The following is a 17,280-nucleotide window of genomic DNA, read 5'->3' on the forward strand; positions in this document are numbered from 1 at the left end:
ATACATATTTTTTAAAGCATTTTTGTATGTTTCAAAGCTGCTTTTTAACGTGTGTGTATCATGGAAGATTTGGTGTTGTATGTGTGCATCACGAGCCTACAGTTAAGAGAGGCACAATGTTGTATACCATGTTGTTTTTTTTTTTTCCTGTTTTTTCTCCCATTCTGTCAGTAGGCAGTAACACTTAACATTGTTTTCTAGGTTTGTAAATGTTTTTTGTGCAAACAAATCCAGTTTAATGTGTTTATGAACACAGTCTCATTTTAAGATACCTGGGGCAAAAAAAAAAAAAACAAAGATGTAAACAAGCAGCTGTGTACTCTAATGAGAATGAATCAACCTTTTAGCAGTAAGGAAGCTTCTCTGGTGCCTTACAAATAAAAGACGTGATTGAGAGTGGTGATTTGTCGTTGATAACCATTTGTGTGGGCAAAGATTGAAACAATCTGAAGGACAAAAATGCTTCAGTATTGGCTCATAGAAGCTTAGAGTCGCAAAATGTAGCTTTTCTGAGCCTGATTTAAAATAAATACATTTTAGTTTGATAGTCAGCTATTCTGCAGCTACATGAAATCATTTCTGGTATGAGGTTTGGTTGACTCATACAAGTTTGCGTTTTGAGGGATGAATCTCCGCAACATGCAGAGTCACAGTGTGATTAAAAGAAAAAAGCATTACAAAAATTCCCTTCGGATTAGTAACCGGATGAGTCAGCACCTAACCATCGTGTCGGATTAAAAGTTTGACTTTAGCGCTACTCTAATCAATATTTTTATATTGATGAATCAAATGTGAAAGAAGATGAACCCATAGACAGGAATCACTTGTTAGTCCATATTTCCACAGTTGTAAACAATGTTTTAGTGTCTTTCAGCTCACTGTTTTGATTCACCCTCACAGCTCTTATCCCAGTCATTTCCAGCAAAAAAAAGCATTTAAGCGTACCGAGTGTATGCTGCCTACTCGGCACCAAACATCAGACAAAGTTAGGAATTAGCTGGTGAAACAGTGGAGCGTTTAGCTGCCAAACAGACAGATATTTCCCTCAGAAGTTGGAGATCAAAATGGAGCTAAAAGAGTGACTACTGGGCTTACATTAGCCAGGTAGCTAGAGACATTAAATGTTGACATAATGTTGCAGTGTCTGCTGACTGTATAAATAAAAAAACTGTCGCAGTAAAAGAAAAAACATTTCAAATCTGGGCCATTTTACTGGATTACTACACACTAGTAGTGGGAAAATGTTACCTAATATGGATGGACTTCCCCTGGAAACCAGATCTTGGCATGGTTTTGTAATTAAAAATCTCCCCCAGCAGTGAGGCATCATACCTATGACGAGAATAAAAAAATCCCAGCACTCTGATCTACCTGGTGTGACTTTAAACCTGTTGTTAACACAACAGCTTAACTAACAGCTCCATTCCTTTGGGACTGAGGAATCCCACAACTGCCAACCAGCAGGTCCAGACACGTATCCTGTGTCAGTGTGTTGTGTACCATTTTCAACAAGAACATAGCAGTGTAAAAAAGAAAAAGTAGTATTTGCTTAACCACAATAAGGCTTGGATGGTTTGCATGACTTCTTGGTGTTGAAGTAAATACTCAAAAGACAACTGGCTGCTGGCTAATATTTATGGAGAAAACTACAAAACACAACCGCCAGGCTAATAGAAACGATTACATTATGTGCAGTTTGATTACACGTCGATATAAAAAGGGAAGGAAGAGGTCCGAAAAGGTGAAATTAGTTCAGTTCAGGAAACGGTTTATGGGATACATTTGCCCCAATAATGTCTCCATTTGTCTTTGGCCGTCCTCTTCCAATCACTTAGGTGAAGTTCGTCTCTATAAAAGAAGAAAAACACCCAGAACAATTGTGCCGGCTTAAAAAGTTGCACTGTAACATGACAGCAAAGTAGTAATAATACATTCTATAAAAGCTACACAATTTATTCGGTACAGTAGTTATAAACATAATAAAAATGTTAGAACTATACATAATCATGTATATTGTTAAAACAGTCCATCATTACACATTCTATCTTCTAAAGACAGTAAAATCTAGAAACATCTGTGTAGTAAATGACAGGCAGATATAATCTAGCTCCAGTGTCGGTAAAACAAGTCTTATCAGACTGTAATAAGCAACAAAGTGGAAAACATTCAGCCTCCAAGGTTTTGTCACTCCATCCAAGGACAAAGAAATCTTTGGTTGGTGCTTTTGAAATTTAAAGATCTTAGCAGCTTTTGCTCCCTTTTTAGTTTAACTCACAGCAGAAACTCTCCCCCACAAACTTGAAACTTACTTCTCAAAAAGCAGCAAAGAATTGAGAAAAAACCAACAAACATAAAATATATATAACTGCACGCTTTCAAACAGAACAATCACTCACACATTTTCTCAACACACACCCCCTGACTAACAGACACAGATGGGGGAGCTGCTGCTCCAACAGGTTTTGGGAATCTGAGTTTTCGTAGCTGGAAAACTGTTGGGAAGTCGAGGGGAGCAGGTCTAGTCCGGATTTCCAGGTAGTGGCTGCTGCATTGAGTTATTTGTTTTCTGTAAAAGTCACAGGTCCTTTGGTAACGGAGCTGCTGTTATAGAGAGTGTTAGGCTGGGTTAGTAAGAGCTGCTGCTGCTGCTGTGGAGAGCTCATACGGGTCCAGAGTAGTTGTAGTGGTTTCCGTGCTGCGAGTCGGGAGGCTGCGGGCTTGGTTTGCGTTCAAGGTGCTCAATCTCTGCCGTGTCTGGTCGTGTGCAGTGAGGGGGGCGCTGCTTAAAGAAGTCAGACACATATCGGACCTGAAGGAACAGGAGAAGAGTAAAGATCTGAGTGTATGAAGTAAAAATCATGTGCTGGTAGTTGTGCTTCTACTTATGTATAAAAAGACGCTCTTTTTGTTATGCAATCTGTCGCAGATGTCATTCAACCAAGACATGGACTGGTATGTCCATGTATTGTATGTCCACGTGTGTCAGGGAACTCATACTAGTTTGCTAGTTTCAATATCTCTTTCTGTACGAGTGGCACAGCAGCACATCGTCGTACTCACAGTGAGCACAGCGATGAGAGCTCCCTGCAGCAGCCCAACCACTACGTCACTCCAGTGGTGTTTGTAGTCAGACACACGCGTGTATCCCACATACAGGGAGAACGCTATCAGGAAGAACTGGATGGTCGGTCGGACCAGTCGCGTCCACTTCCCCTGCATCCGGGCCTGGACGTAGAGCTGCACACACACACAGACACACACACACACACACACACACACAGGCACATTGATGTTTCAGATCAACTGGTTTCTGCATTCAAACCTTTTTATTTGTAAATTCCGTTTGAGCCATTTGTTGAGAGAATAGTCGGCCAAATATACAGGAGTTTATTAGGTCAGCGTAAGCTTTGCTTTGGTCTATATCTCAAAACATAATGTATGTTTTTAATGAGCTTCTTCTCATTGTTAATCAGATTTAATAGTACAAAAATAAAATTCAGTTTTCAAAAAAACCTGACCCTCACTTAAAAATTATTACCCTAAAATAAACTTAAGTAATTAGTGTCTCATAAAAGATATGAAATGATTAAAATTTGTGGTTAATTGCGCATTTGGAGGAGGAATGATCTATGATAAAGGTCGGGATTGTTTGCTTTCATTTTGATTTACTCTGGCTTTTCTTTGCATTTTATTTTTATTGATATTTTGACACAAATTGATTTCAAAACTCTTCCCATCTTTGTAATCCCACCATTTACCAAAATTTAAACAAAACATAAACAAATATGTATGATTGTTAATTGACGTTTCTGATTTAATTGTGTGCCTTTTGTGAGGGATCGTATAAATTCTGAGTAATGACAATATGCAGTCTTGTCTTAATGGGAAATATAATAACAGAAAACTGTGGCGTCATTGACTCCAGCAGACAGTGTCACTCCTGAATGCTCCAGCAGGGATTAAACCGCTGAATCAGTCATCTTCCGGCCATTGTACAGTGTGCACTATTACAACAATGATGTTTCCAAACATCAGCTGTGCTGCCCCCCCTCCTGTTTTGAGTCACTTGTGGGTTTCTTTGGCAAACAGACGTTTAACAGACACAGAAAGTGTTCAACAACGACGACGGCGACGACATACTCACCGACAGAAAGAGCATACAGTACATCCCGAAGGAAGAGTGGCCGGAGTAGAACGACAACCTGCAGAGTAATACAGCAACAGAATGCACTCAATGTACAAAATTCACTCACTCTATCAGTGATTTTCAATGAATATGATAATGAGTTACAAAGACTATGATGTTCAGTCAGACTACCTTTTGATTGTGCGTTAACAGTAGGATTAAATCCAGCAGGGTTTAGTTAACATGGTCCAAACTGATCCTTACTGACAAAACTAAACATGATGTTTACCGCTGAACAATGAGTTTGTCAGTCTGACGTCCAGAAACATAAAGATTTGCTTGTTTTCTGCATTACGTCACTGTAGACTGAATGTTTTTTTTGGTTAATGACTGCGAATAAAAATCCCTTGTGATAGATGTTTGACATTATTTTAAACATTTGATAAACTTCACATACAATAATTTCCTAATATGGGTATCATATCTAAACCAGTTGGCACCGACTTGGAACACTGACATTAAGTTCATAAAACTGATCCAGGAAATAAAAAAAGATGCAAGTTATTTTAAGACTTACTCACTTGATTCCTGATGATATTTACTCTCATAGATCAGTTTCAATCTTGCAGTTATGGAATCAAATCAATTAATGTTTTTATAATAAATTCCAAATTTAACTAATTACTGAAGCAAAAATGCAGAAAGTGTCCTGGTTCTAACTCCTCAAATGTGAGGATTTGCTATTTTCATGTGGTTTATCTACTTGCAAATTGCATTTTTTGTATTTCCAATTATGATTATTAATGTTAGGTATGGTTACCAAATGAAATATATTAATATGTTGCACAGCTCAATATTGTCATATCATTTTCTAACAAGAGCAAAGTCTTAAGATTTCTTAAGAATCCTTATTTCTGGGTTGTTGTCAGTTTAAATATGAGCTGCCATTAATTGTGTTTGCCTTCACTTCCTAATAAAGATTTGTGTGTGAGAGAGCGGCAATGTGTCGACTTATTGCACCTGGATTCAGTCACATTGCGAGGGTTGCCGGTACAGTTGATGTGCAGCAGGTATCCATTACAGCTGACCGGGGCGCACACAGATAAGAAGTTTGGACGGGGACGACCTATAGTGAACTTGGCCAGGTCGGTCAGCGATTGGCTGACGGCTCCTCCAAACAGGAAGGTGCCCACCACCTTATAAAGAGCCGACAGGTACTGGTTGAACTGGGAGTTGGAGTGCAGACGCTTTGTGTGCACAAGGTAGGCCTCTCCTGTGGTGATCTGGGGAGCGGGTGGAGGAGACGCGTCATCTTTGGTAAAAGGTAGATTTATTTTTACACTGATCAGACGAGCAACATGTTGGGACTCACAATGGTGATGGAGCAGGTGATGGTGACGGCAGCTATGCCTCCATGGGAGATGGTGTCTCTCCTGTAGGGATAGCTGATGCTCTTATCGTCGCAGTAGATTCCTCTTTGGTATGGACTGAACATCAGCGTCAGGATGATAGAGGGCAGACCCGCTGGAAGAACAACAGATGACGGTCTGTATTATGAGCACAGAATTTACTCCACTGTTAAAAAAAAATAAAAATATGCAGGCATGGTGCCCTAATCAAACCTACACCAAGTCTTACTTACAGACAATCATGGGATAAAGGTATATTTTTCATCTAATAGGTGCAGCAAGTGAAAAAGTATTGCCATCTTTTGTGTTTGTGATCTTGAGAGCGGCTTCGACCCTTCAGCCCTTCAGCTGAGCGTTGACAAGTGAGCTGCAACACAATGAGGTGCAGCTCAGGAAACAGCTAAGAACACACTGATGGACTTGTGTTTTGGCTTTGGGCAGAAGGCCCAACTCTGCCAAGTAAATTAATTTGTCATCGGTGGAGCTCAGTGGCAACAACTTCACCTCTACAGGTCACCACGGTCGCTCTCTATGGAGAGACCGCTTGTCACCATAGAAACACGCGGGACAGGACAGCCGTGACCTTTGACATTGGGGCACCATTTACACAAAGAAGGGCCTGGGAGCTGAGGATTGAACTAAAGACACACAGAGACGTGCAGCAAAAACAGACTCATACACACACCTCTGAAAACAAAAACATGCTTTTAAGTCTGTCATGACAAATAGTGTCTATGTATGACAGACATAAAATTTGGTTTAATAGTTTCTCTGCACATGCAAACAAAAGAGTCAGAGTTCAGAGTGACACAGCAGCAGCAGAGGGACATAAACCTGTCTCTTAAATCTGAGCAGGGACAATAGGCCAATCCACAAGAACCCTCTAAACTACAACTCTTAAATACTTTTCCTGTTTTCAGAACTGAGCTGCTGAAGCAAATACAAGCGAGGAATGGTGGCAGTTTGTTTTTGCAAGCAGGAGCTGTATAATAAGTGGGTAATGCCATAAGAGTGGCTCTCCACTAACAGATTGCTTCCTTCCTCCAGAGTGTGTGACTGTCACCCCGACAGGCAGGACTAAATGAAACCACATGAGGACACACGAACACAAAGGAAAACATGCTCCCAGACAGGTAATTTTGGGAAGGTAATTCAACACGATGTCACGTGTACAAACGTGTACAGGTCGAGAGTGTGAATTAAATCTGAGGTCATCCATCAGGTGTGAACATTTACAGTCAGTGTTTTCTCTTCTCTGCTTCCTCCTACGTGCATGAATATTAATGTTTGACACTGAAGGTATGAATAAACTTTGCTTTGGTGAATTCAGGCTCGCAGGAGGAAGTTTGAAGCAGGAATGTGGAGGGAAAGAAAGAACTCAAAACTGGTAAAAAAAAAAAAAAAAAAAATCCAAAAAAATTCCCATAACTTCCATTTTCAAACAAAGTTTCAGTAAATTTCCAAAACTAGGCACTGCAGTTTTTAGCGAACGTTAATCAAATAGGAGATGATGGTGAACTTTTCAGCCACCGATTTAGCAGCTTGTGACTATGTACACATAAAGTCAGTCTGTGTATGTGGGATCAACTCAAAAGAAACAAGCATAAAAAAACATATGATATCAGACTTTAGCTACGGAGACAATACTTGTTAGTGGGATCAATTCGTCTTTCATGGGATTTGTTGGTAATAAGAACTACAGAGCTTCTCGCCAAATCTGTGTGAAATGGAACACATGACATGAGAAATGTGAGTGTGGTGAAGCTGTACCAGATTTATTCAATATGCCAAACCATCCTGGCATGGATAGGGACACCCAAGTAACGGTTTCATATGCCTTCTCAATAAATAATGTATTGTTTATTAAGGATGTAATGGATGTTAATGGATGTTTGAGTAGAATACTATGCAAGCATGTGTAGTCTATGAAAGATGAATCGTGTTAGTTGCTGTTGTTACTTGTTGTAATGAAGGTTGAATGGTCTCTGTGTTGCGCTGGATCAGTGAATGACTGATTAAAACTGGGATTCAGGGATTCGCCACTTAATACAAATGTGGACCAGGGGCGTATTTCCAACCCCCCGTTCTCTAGTGCCTTTGCTTGGACCACAACCATCTCCGAACCTGGCCAAGCACACACACACAGATACTTGCACTTCTATCTTTGCATGGACAATCATTTCAATGATGCATTCCCCAGTCCCTTGTCCAAAACCTTAACAATCACAATTAAATCTCTTACCCTAACCTTAATAACACTCAGTTGGATCTTTTAAAGTTGTGAGGACCAGCCAAAATATCCTCACTTCCCCAAATTGTCCTCACTCTTCTGGTGAAATGCGTGCTCTGGTTCTCACTATGTAGCAAGTACAAGAACAAACACACACACACACACTTCCACTTCCTGATATGCTTGAATTGTGAGATGATAAACGCATGGTGTAAGCAACACAATATCACAGGAAAAACCGGAGAATTACCAAATGTTTTCTTTAACAGGTCTGGAGCTGTAGATTCAGGTGGTGATTCTCTGGAGGTCCATCATTATGAGCGTAACATATCGTCATTGGATCCATTTTTAGGGTAAAAATACTGATTTAAGCTGTTTAAACCCATGTTTGTGTATTTTCTGGCATGTGTGCTGAAATGCACACACACACACACAGTAGCTGCGATGCCTAATGTGATATTTGTTCCATTAGTGGCACTAATGATCTCTGATGACAAGCAGTTTCCTCATTAAGGAGAATTTACTTTCATGAAAGGAAGCCCTCCCTTTGCTCCTCACATCCCAGGGTTCATTATTCCAGCAGGTCAAGCGTGCTCTCAGCTTCTCTTTGAAGTGAGGCCCAACCATTGTTTATTCTGCAGGGTGCAAGGATAACATTTAGATAAGATGGTGCGTGTTTGACACAGGTCTCTAGTGGCCGCACACTGCCTGGGAGGAGATGTGAGTGGACAGAGTTGGGCAACGTCCTTCAACACAAACACACACAGGGCAACCACTGCTCACCTTATTGAACAGCAGAACGAGCGAGGAAGTCCGTCCCACTTCGTATCAAATATGCTCCAACGGCCTCTGGGGGCTGAGCCCATGGAGAGGTCCCATTATCTGAGAGAGACGGACTGTTTTTATCTGCTCTACTTATCCAGAAGGCCTGGTATGTTTTTATAGGCCTGTCCTGGTGGAGCAGCCTTCCCTCTGGCTGAGGCTGAGGGGAGAGAGGTTCAGATCCCTAATTTACTCAAAAAAAAAAAATGTTACTCTTTCCCTCCAAGAGAAAAACATATTTATTTATTAATCTCTGCTTTTGTTTGTGTACATGCTTCGATAACTCAGTGACTGTTCTTAAAGGAACAATTGGACATTTTGATAAATGTGTTTTTTTGCCATCTTGGCAAGAGTTAGATGAGAAGATCGACACCACTCTTACGCCTGTGCCTTAAATAGACTACGGAGCTTAAATCAGGATGTGGTTAGCCTAGCTTAGCATAACAACTGGAGGCAAGGGCCCAAAGTGAAAAAAATATACACCTCCTTTGCCATCGTTTTTACATCTCTTGTGTTTAACCTGTGCATCAATGGAAATGTACGAATGGTTTTATGGGACATGGATAAACTGTTAAAAAGCCAATTGCATTATCTGTAAGTCGTTTTCACTCCAGCTGCATAATACTGGAAACCAGTCCAGTCCTCTCCAAAGCTCAATAATACGCCTCTGACACATTATGCCTTGTTTGTTTAACCTGTTTTTCGTGAAACAACAGTCACATGCAGCGGCATTCCCGAGTCTTGTCGTCACGGTTATAGCACTTCACTACCTCTAAAAACACATGCCGTGGTTTTTACTGTACTGTGTCTGTACTGCAGAAACAAACAAGATGCCATGTGGTAATAAGTGAGCTTTAGAGGTGCTGGCAGGCAGGATAGTCTTGAATCTCAAAGCTGTCAATGCAATTTAAAAAAAAAACAAAAAAAAAAACAGCCTTATTTCAGCTTTAGTGACAAAATGCATGTTAGTCTTCATGATGTTTTAGAGAATCTTCTTAACCTGTGCAAGATTTTGTCTTTAATTTATTATTACCTGCCTCCTCTCCAAATCGTTCCTTTATTGATCTGAAAATTCCCAAAACTTGAGGTTTTTATATCACAGTGAAACTAGTAGTAACTACTTTTTTAGCACGTTTTATCTCTAGTGTCTGTTGTAGGCTACTAGATTAAAACTTTGACAACTAAAAAAACAAGTTCTTTGGTGGACTGTAACAGCCTGTGTCATCCTTCTCTGACATTTTACATGTGGCTGTCTTTTTTCTCCTTTTCTACAGCTAAACTAAGCTGCAAACAATCCAGAAACTGTTTCCAATGTCCAATGTTTCAAAAGAGGCAGTCACACACAAAGTTTCTGCTGAGTTTTTGTCTTCAGTAACAAAACGTCCACGAGAGATAAAAAAGGAAGAAGGGAAAGTATTGTTTTACGCTTTCACAATCTCTTCTGGCAAGAGCACCCCCCCCCCCCTCTGATTCCACTTTGAGAAAATAAACATGATGGAATTTGGGATCAGACACAAGTACAACTTCCCCTTGACCTCTGACCCAACGGGAAGTGGGAAGTGTTCCTGTTATTCAGTCCTCAAGATGAGTGTCCAAGGCCCACGAATAACTGAGACACTGATAGGAGACAGTGTATAGGTGAACATTTGTTTGAGCTCTGCATGCCAAAACTCGGCAGACGACTGTGAGATTTGTACGTCTGCCTCGGCAACCTCGCAGTTTGTTAGCTAACAGGGATTTGTGACTGCCGCTCTGCATCACACTGAGGTGCTCAGAAAACCGATATTTAACTCATGAAGATCCTAGTTTGGTCTATTTTGGGTAGACAGTCTTCGGTATTGGATTTCTGCACTGCCAGTTTGCTCTGTTTATATTAGCTTTAATTGTTCATCATTATTTGGGAGGTTAATCTTCTAAATCCAGGAAAACTGTTGTTGGAAAGAAAGCCCATCATTTCCTGTGAGGCTGGGGATTTTTTCCTGGGAAAGTCCAACACGACACCGGACACAAAAAGCTTTTTCCTTGGTATAATAGCTGCTTTGGAGCAGCAAAAGGTTTTTTTGTATGAAAAGTTTGAGCATCACTACTTTAACCCTTTCAGGCCTGAATTTTGTCCTCAGTCTTAGATCTTTCCTAAGACATATGTGTTAACTATGCATGTGGGTAGGTCTACGGTTCATCCGTTTCTACTAAAATGTGGCTATTTTAAACCTACAGTAGGTAATAAATATAAATAGGGCAGCAGAAACAAGATATAATCAACTTAAATGCAACTTAAACTGTTGCTTAATTACACACCCACAAGCTACCGAACAACAATATTTACTTGTCTTTGTCCAATATTCACTTTCTTTTAGCTCTTTTTTTGGTCTCCACCAAATATCAATAACTCTTCAGCTGCTAAATTCTCCACTATGTTCACCAGCTAGCTGATAACTTTGCCTGCTTTGTTCAAATCCTGTGTTTCTAGATTGTAGAAATCTGCAAATTGAGTTATGATGCGATTCATTTTTAATGGTAATATCCAGTTCAAGAAGAATGTGAGGCGTGTACAGTACATGACTTACTCCTGTACCTACAAGTTAGGTCCATTAGAGTGGAGGCTGGGTCTGAAGGGGATTGGATTGTACCCCGCCATGACTGAACTGACTTGCCAAAGGGGAAGTTGTGTCTTTAATTAATCTGTCAGCTTTTTAGTCAGCGGTATATTCAGGTGTCAAGTATGCTCTCTCTGCTTGACCATGATGCAAACTAGACAGTTTTCAGTCAATTCATTCGACCCTGCACACCTTTGAAGCTCATCTCACTAAAGTGAAAAAACTGACTGAGCTTTACATCAGAAAACGGAAATTATTCTTCCTCTCTCACATGAAACCACCAACGTACCGAAAAGACCTTCTGAAACCACCTCCAGATAAAACCATTAACGCGAACACTTCTAGATACAACAACATTTCATACATCGGTACGTTTTACAAGAAGTTGGCCTTCACATACACACACACACACACACACACACACAATTGCCAATTTTGTGTCAAAGTCAAGTAGGAAGTGTTGACTTTTGCTCCCTGACACTCCTGTGAGAAAAAGAAAGAAAGCTGCACATGAGAAAGTGTGTGTGTGTGTGTGTGTGTGTGTGCGTGCACTTAAAGCAGTTGGAGAAGCATCTCAAACATGTCAGCAAAATGTTAAAACGGCACATAAATGACATTCTGCAGCGACAAACAACAACAGCTGCCGACAGTCGGCTGTGCTCCACATCGGCTCTGTTGCAAAACTCTTCAGTCCCTTCGGTTCAGTCCTGAAACTTGTAATGACTTGTAAGAGTGAGGCTGTGTTCATAAGTACTGTAGACAAGCAATACTTTCATTTCTACGCAAATTCTCACCTAAACTAAAATAGAAATCTTAAATGTTGTGTCATTCTAACCAACGAGAGCTGAAATGATGAATCGCCACACAACTTTTTTTGATCACTGAATCATTTAAATAATCTTTTACACAAAAAAATAAATCAAAATAGCAAAGATTCTCTGGTTCCTGCTCCTCAAATGTAAATATTTGCCTTTTTTAAGTACTCTGTTTTTAAGTAAACTGACTATTGTGGAGTTTGGTTTGAAAAGCAAGTCATGTATTCTAAGTCGTCACCTTGGACTCTGGGAAGTTGTGATTTTGCCATTTGCTCCATCTGATCTATAGACCAAAAAAAGTGTGTCAATCACATACTAACGCACTGTACATCTATATTTTCAAACACATGCACCAAAGTGTACTAATCATGTACACTTTCCATCCAACAGTTGGCTTATATAAAACACTCACATGAATAACACAACTGGAACAACTCACATCCATCCCTTTTCATAAATCACTTTTCATAAATCACTTTTGCTTACACTGCCTCACATTAAGAGCCTCTTCTTAAGTGTCTCACCCCATTTTGTCCTGCACCAACATCCTGTTTCAGCCAGAAATGCATCAAATTAAGCAAACAAGCTGCTTTCAAAATGCTTTTTGAATAAATGCAAAAAAAGGACATGAGGATTCAAAGTGGGGACAGTGAGGATTTCACAATTAACTCGGAGTTGTGTTTCTGTGTGTTGAAGTGAGTCGTTCAAGCTCACTAAAATAGTGACTGAAGTGTGAAGTGAGTGTCTGAGATCATCTGACCGACATGTGAATTTTCAGAATGACTGGTATTTGCTTTCAAGTTTTAGAGGCTGCTGACCTGCACCCCTGACACCAAACTTGAAACAAAATGTGCTTGCGAGTCCATTATATGGATCCTTTATCCTGCTGCATATGTACAGACCAGCTAATGAGCGCTACAAGTGGAGGTGGAATTACTGAAAATCAAAAACTTAAAACTAGTAAAAGTAGCGGTTTTGAACCCGCTACTTGGTGTGAGGATTATTGCCATCATCACTGAACCACAGGAACTGGAACTGAAATAAAAATGAGTCATCAGAGTCATAAAAAGCAATTAAACGGAGATAGTGAAACCAATATCCCAGTGACCTCTGCGTGGTTGAGAAGTGCAGCACCAGCTGGGCTCAGTCTTGCTGACAGACTCCAGCTCTTCAGTGCCTCATGATGTACAAACACCATTAAAACAGACACGAACAACATGAAAAACAGTGTCAGAGCTGAAGGCAGCGAGTTCAGACAGTTCCTTCAGATGGTGTCCGTCCAAGCTTTGTGAGATAAACAAGCGGGAACAGAGGGTTTTCCTAAACAGAATAGTGATGGTTAAAAGAATAAATACACTTAATTCATGTCTCTGTTGAACTCTCATCTCCGTCAGCTAAACAGGAAGCTACAGTCAGGACTAGAAACAGGGGGTTAGGGATAGTTAGCCCAGCACGGTCTAAAGCTCGCTAATGAACACTTTATGCATTTCCTCTGATTCAAAAGAACATGTTTGTTTCTCTCATGTAATGTTATTGCCTTTGAAAGTGTTCTTTGTATGTGTGTTACACTGCATGTAAGACTAATACCAAGAAAAAATGAAGACTGAAGTGAAACAAAAGAACAGAGCAGCCTGTTCTTATAAAAGTTTTTTTTTTTTTTTATAATCTTGATAATTTGACTGAGACAGTGTAACAACACTGGGTGGCATCTATCAGTGACAAAGTAAGTACAATAGTGTGTGTGTGTGTGTGTGCGTGTGCGTGTGCAGTTGAAACAAATAATGGCAGGATGGAGGTTCGACTGCAGAGAGGAAGACGGAGGAATAAAACACTGAGCAGAATCACAGATCAGTTACAATCTGAACACTCAGCACATTCCTGCGATATCACACACACACACACACACACACACTTCTCTAAATGAGGGGGGATCAAACGTGATGATCGTTTACCCTCTGCGCACAGATCAGATGTCCAAATGGAAACAAACAAAAACCGACCAGGCACTAAAGAAATGAAGATGTGATGATTAAAAGAAGGAAATGAAGAAGACCAGACCTGGAGATGAGGTGTTTGTTTGTACAGTGAGATACACCTGCGATCATAAACCCTGTTATGAAACCTTAACACAAATGCAGGCAAAGCGGAGAGCAGAGAACATACAGCTGAGAAATAAAACCATATAGTATCAATATTATGATTGAAGACTGATTGGCACAACAAAAATCAATTGGACATCTTCACTTTGGGCTCTGTGTGATGGAGATTTTCAATAATTTCTCATATTTTCTCTGACGTTTTGACAATTTTCTTGAGCACAGATTTAAAACTATTCTATTTACTGTAATTCAAGACAAGAAAAAGAAGCAAATCCTCACATTTGAGAAGCTGGAACCATCAAATGTTTGACATTTGTGCTAGAAAACAGACAAACGATTAATCAAACATCAAAAGTCGCTGATTCATTTTTTAAAATTTCTTCATCACTCACATTATAAATCATCATCTTTGAAGTGTTTCCTTGAACACATTCATGTTGAGGCACTGATTTTCAGTAATTTTATCTTTAAAAAGTTTCTCAATTGAATTTACAGGAAATGATTTTCTCTCATCAGTCACCTCAGAACAACAGAGCGCAAATATTAAAACGAATGGCTTCACTTTCTAAAGGTTGGTGACTAACTTACACCTCTGACTGACAAAACTCCCACAGGTCACACACACTTGGATTCGTCCGATATGCTTTAGTTGAAACATGATAAATGCATGAACTTCAAGCTTAGTCAGCCAAAGGAATTTTGGTGGTTGACGAGTCGTTAATCATCACATCTCTGATTTCACAACAGTATTCTTTAACCCTTCATTTTAAAGAGGTTTCTCTTGGCTATTTAGGAAAAAAAAACAAAAAAAACTTGTCTACTCTTTAAATTAAATAATCTAATAATAAAGCCCTTTTACCAGCCTCAGCAAGTTTTTTCCCCCCAACATTTTCTGTCATTGAGTTCATCCCTAAAGAAATGGTCAAAATGGTCACGCAGGGCGAAGACAGTGGGCTCCTCGTTAGGTGCGCACACACAAGGAGATGCATTTTGAGAGCAGAGGGGGCCGAACAGCAGAACAGTGATTATCATTCCTCCCTGTCAGCCTCCAGATGGGTCCACAACTGGATGCAAACTCACACATATACACAAATGTTGTGTCCTTCAATCTCTCGGTTCATTCAGAGAGGAATGAACATCCTTCCTTTTTTCCATCATTTCACCTTCAACCTCTCTCAGCCTGTCGTGGTGACAGAAATGTGAGCAGATGTGACACAAACAGCTGGAAGATGTCAGGTCTGTTAATGGCTTTGTGTCGTTCCCGGACTAGTAGAGTAGAGCGAGTTGCAACAAGCCATTTTGTTCCCTGTACAGTATCACACACACCTACACAGCAGAGGACCTCTCTCTCTCTCTCTCTCTCACACACACACACACAAGAGGACCCCTCTCACATACAAACACACACCTGGTCCACAGGCTCCAAAACAGGATTTTAACTGTCACAGACAGAGATTCATTGACGGTGATCTCTGCTCTTCCTCCTCACCCTTTAAGTTTGAAAAAGAAAAAAGGGCCACAGGGTGCAGGAAAAAAAAAATGTGCAGAAAGCAAGAATGCATTCACAGAGCACGGGGAATTATTCATCAGAGAAACACAAGAGACAGCTGGAGATGCACACACACACATACACACACACACACACACACACACATCCGTACTGCACTTTGTGGTCACTTCCACACAACAAACACACTGCATTCAAATTGTTCGACTCAGCAAATCAGCACTTTGACAGATAGTTTGCAGATAGTGAGATAAGAAAGGATGTGCCCTATCTTCACCCAAATGCTTCCCATGAAGAAATCACTCCAGTGACAGCCAGAGATCAGTTAAGTCACTGCAGCATTCTTACTCACTGTTGGGAAAGACTCTGTGTGGCCTGTTTGAACAAGATAGAGACCAATGACTTGCAATGTTTCATTGTACTGGTGGAAGTACAGTCACTGCCAATCAATGTCCTCTAATGCAACAAGTTACAGCTTTTTAAATGCAGATCCTGAACTCCTAAAACAGGTGCCAATAACCTCTAATCTTGCAGCAACAAAAGAATTTTGTGAACTGTGAGAAAACTATTAATCATCGTGTGTATGTATGTGTGTGTGTGTGTGTGTGTGTGTGTGTGTGTGTTGGGCAATCCCATGCCTCACCTTGCAAAGTTTTCAATAAAATCTAAAATCTTCGCATTTTCAAATCAGCTACGCGTAAATTAACATATTAACGCGCACCAGAGGAGCTATACAGTCTGAAACTAGTGATATTTCAGCCATATTGTAAGGAGAAGGGGAGGAGAAGGGGATAGTCACTCACCAACAATGACACAAAGAACATCCACCACGATCAGAATCAGCTTCTTTCCTTGCTCGGTCATGTTTCCTCCGATGCCGCTCCACTTTCATAAATAAAGCACTGAAAAGCGGAGTTGTACTCTAAGAAACGCCTGGAGTTACTGTGTGGACTCGGGACAAATCGACCTGCTTGTTCTTCTTCCGGCTCCGCTCCTGTGTACCTGTCTGTCTGTCTGTCTGTCTGTCTGCTCACTGCTCTTTTACAGGTGAGCAGCAGAGGACGCGTCGCGCTGCTCGTAGCTGCGTCCTGCCTTTTTACGCACGGAGGGCGGAGGGGGGGGGGCTGTCCTCCCACACGAAGAGCGCACTAGAAATGGGACTCAACAAAGGATTCCCGAAATGTTGCCTGTGGACTGAAGGAAAAATCCCCACTTTCTCTACTTTCTCTTTCTCTGCGTCGCCCTCTGTGGCTTTATGTTGCCTGATCGAGTCCAAGCAGTGAAATGAACCACGTGGTTAACTCTTTGGTTAATGGCACATGGCACAACCCATTTCACACACTGTGTGAGGGAAAACTTACCTTTCCAGATTAAAGATTGATTCCCACAGATGACAGAACATATCTGAGGATTATTCACACTATTCAAAATTTTAGTATGTTTCAGAATAAACTTCCTATGTGTCTAAGTCCTTTGGTTTCACTCTTCTTTTAAACCGTCTTTTCTGGTTTTTATTTATTTTGTAAAGCTTTGTAAAGTTGCCAAGAAAAGGGCTACATAAATGGAGTTTATATTATATATTATACATTTCTGAACAGAATGCATTCTATAGTTATATATTATTTATGTCTGTATTATGGAAGCCTTTTTGTGCCAAGTTGCGAGTATTGACATT

At 40.4% G+C, this 17,280-nt stretch overlaps 1 protein-coding gene across 1 annotated transcript; it reads right to left on the reverse strand.

The window, feature by feature from the left end:
• Nucleotides 1-1,621: 1,621 nt before the first annotated feature.
• Nucleotides 1,622-16,533, reverse strand: LOC139211753 (phospholipid phosphatase 2-like). The gene is made up of 6 exons (XM_070842113.1): nucleotides 16,409-16,533; nucleotides 5,499-5,650; nucleotides 5,147-5,409; nucleotides 4,145-4,202; nucleotides 3,061-3,237; nucleotides 1,622-2,809 (listed from the first exon to the last, which is right to left on the reverse strand). The coding sequence occupies exons 1-6, from the start codon at nucleotides 16,467-16,469 to the stop codon at nucleotides 2,660-2,662; spliced, it is 861 nt and encodes a 286-aa protein (XP_070698214.1). The 5' UTR covers nucleotides 16,470-16,533; the 3' UTR covers nucleotides 1,622-2,659.
• Nucleotides 16,534-17,280: the final 747 nt, after the last annotated feature.

The sequence above is a fragment of the Pempheris klunzingeri genome, chromosome 13 (assembly GCF_042242105.1).
Source record: "Pempheris klunzingeri isolate RE-2024b chromosome 13, fPemKlu1.hap1, whole genome shotgun sequence".
Classification (NCBI taxonomy): domain Eukaryota; kingdom Metazoa; phylum Chordata; class Actinopteri; order Acropomatiformes; family Pempheridae; genus Pempheris; species Pempheris klunzingeri.

Bases quoted from the DNA above. Each gene is read 5' to 3' on its own strand.
- LOC139211753 (XM_070842113.1), bottom strand. From the start codon at position 16,469: ATGACCGAGCAAGGAAAGAAGCTGATTCTGATCGTGGTGGATGTTCTT. The intron at 3,238-4,144 runs GTGAGTATGTCG...GTGTGTGTGCAG, and splicing joins ACTGTATGCTCTTTCTGTCG to CTCTACGTCCAGGCCCGGAT. The intron at 2,810-3,060 runs GTGAGTACGACG...CTGTTCCTTCAG, and splicing joins CTCTCATCGCTGTGCTCACT to GTCCGATATGTGTCTGACTT.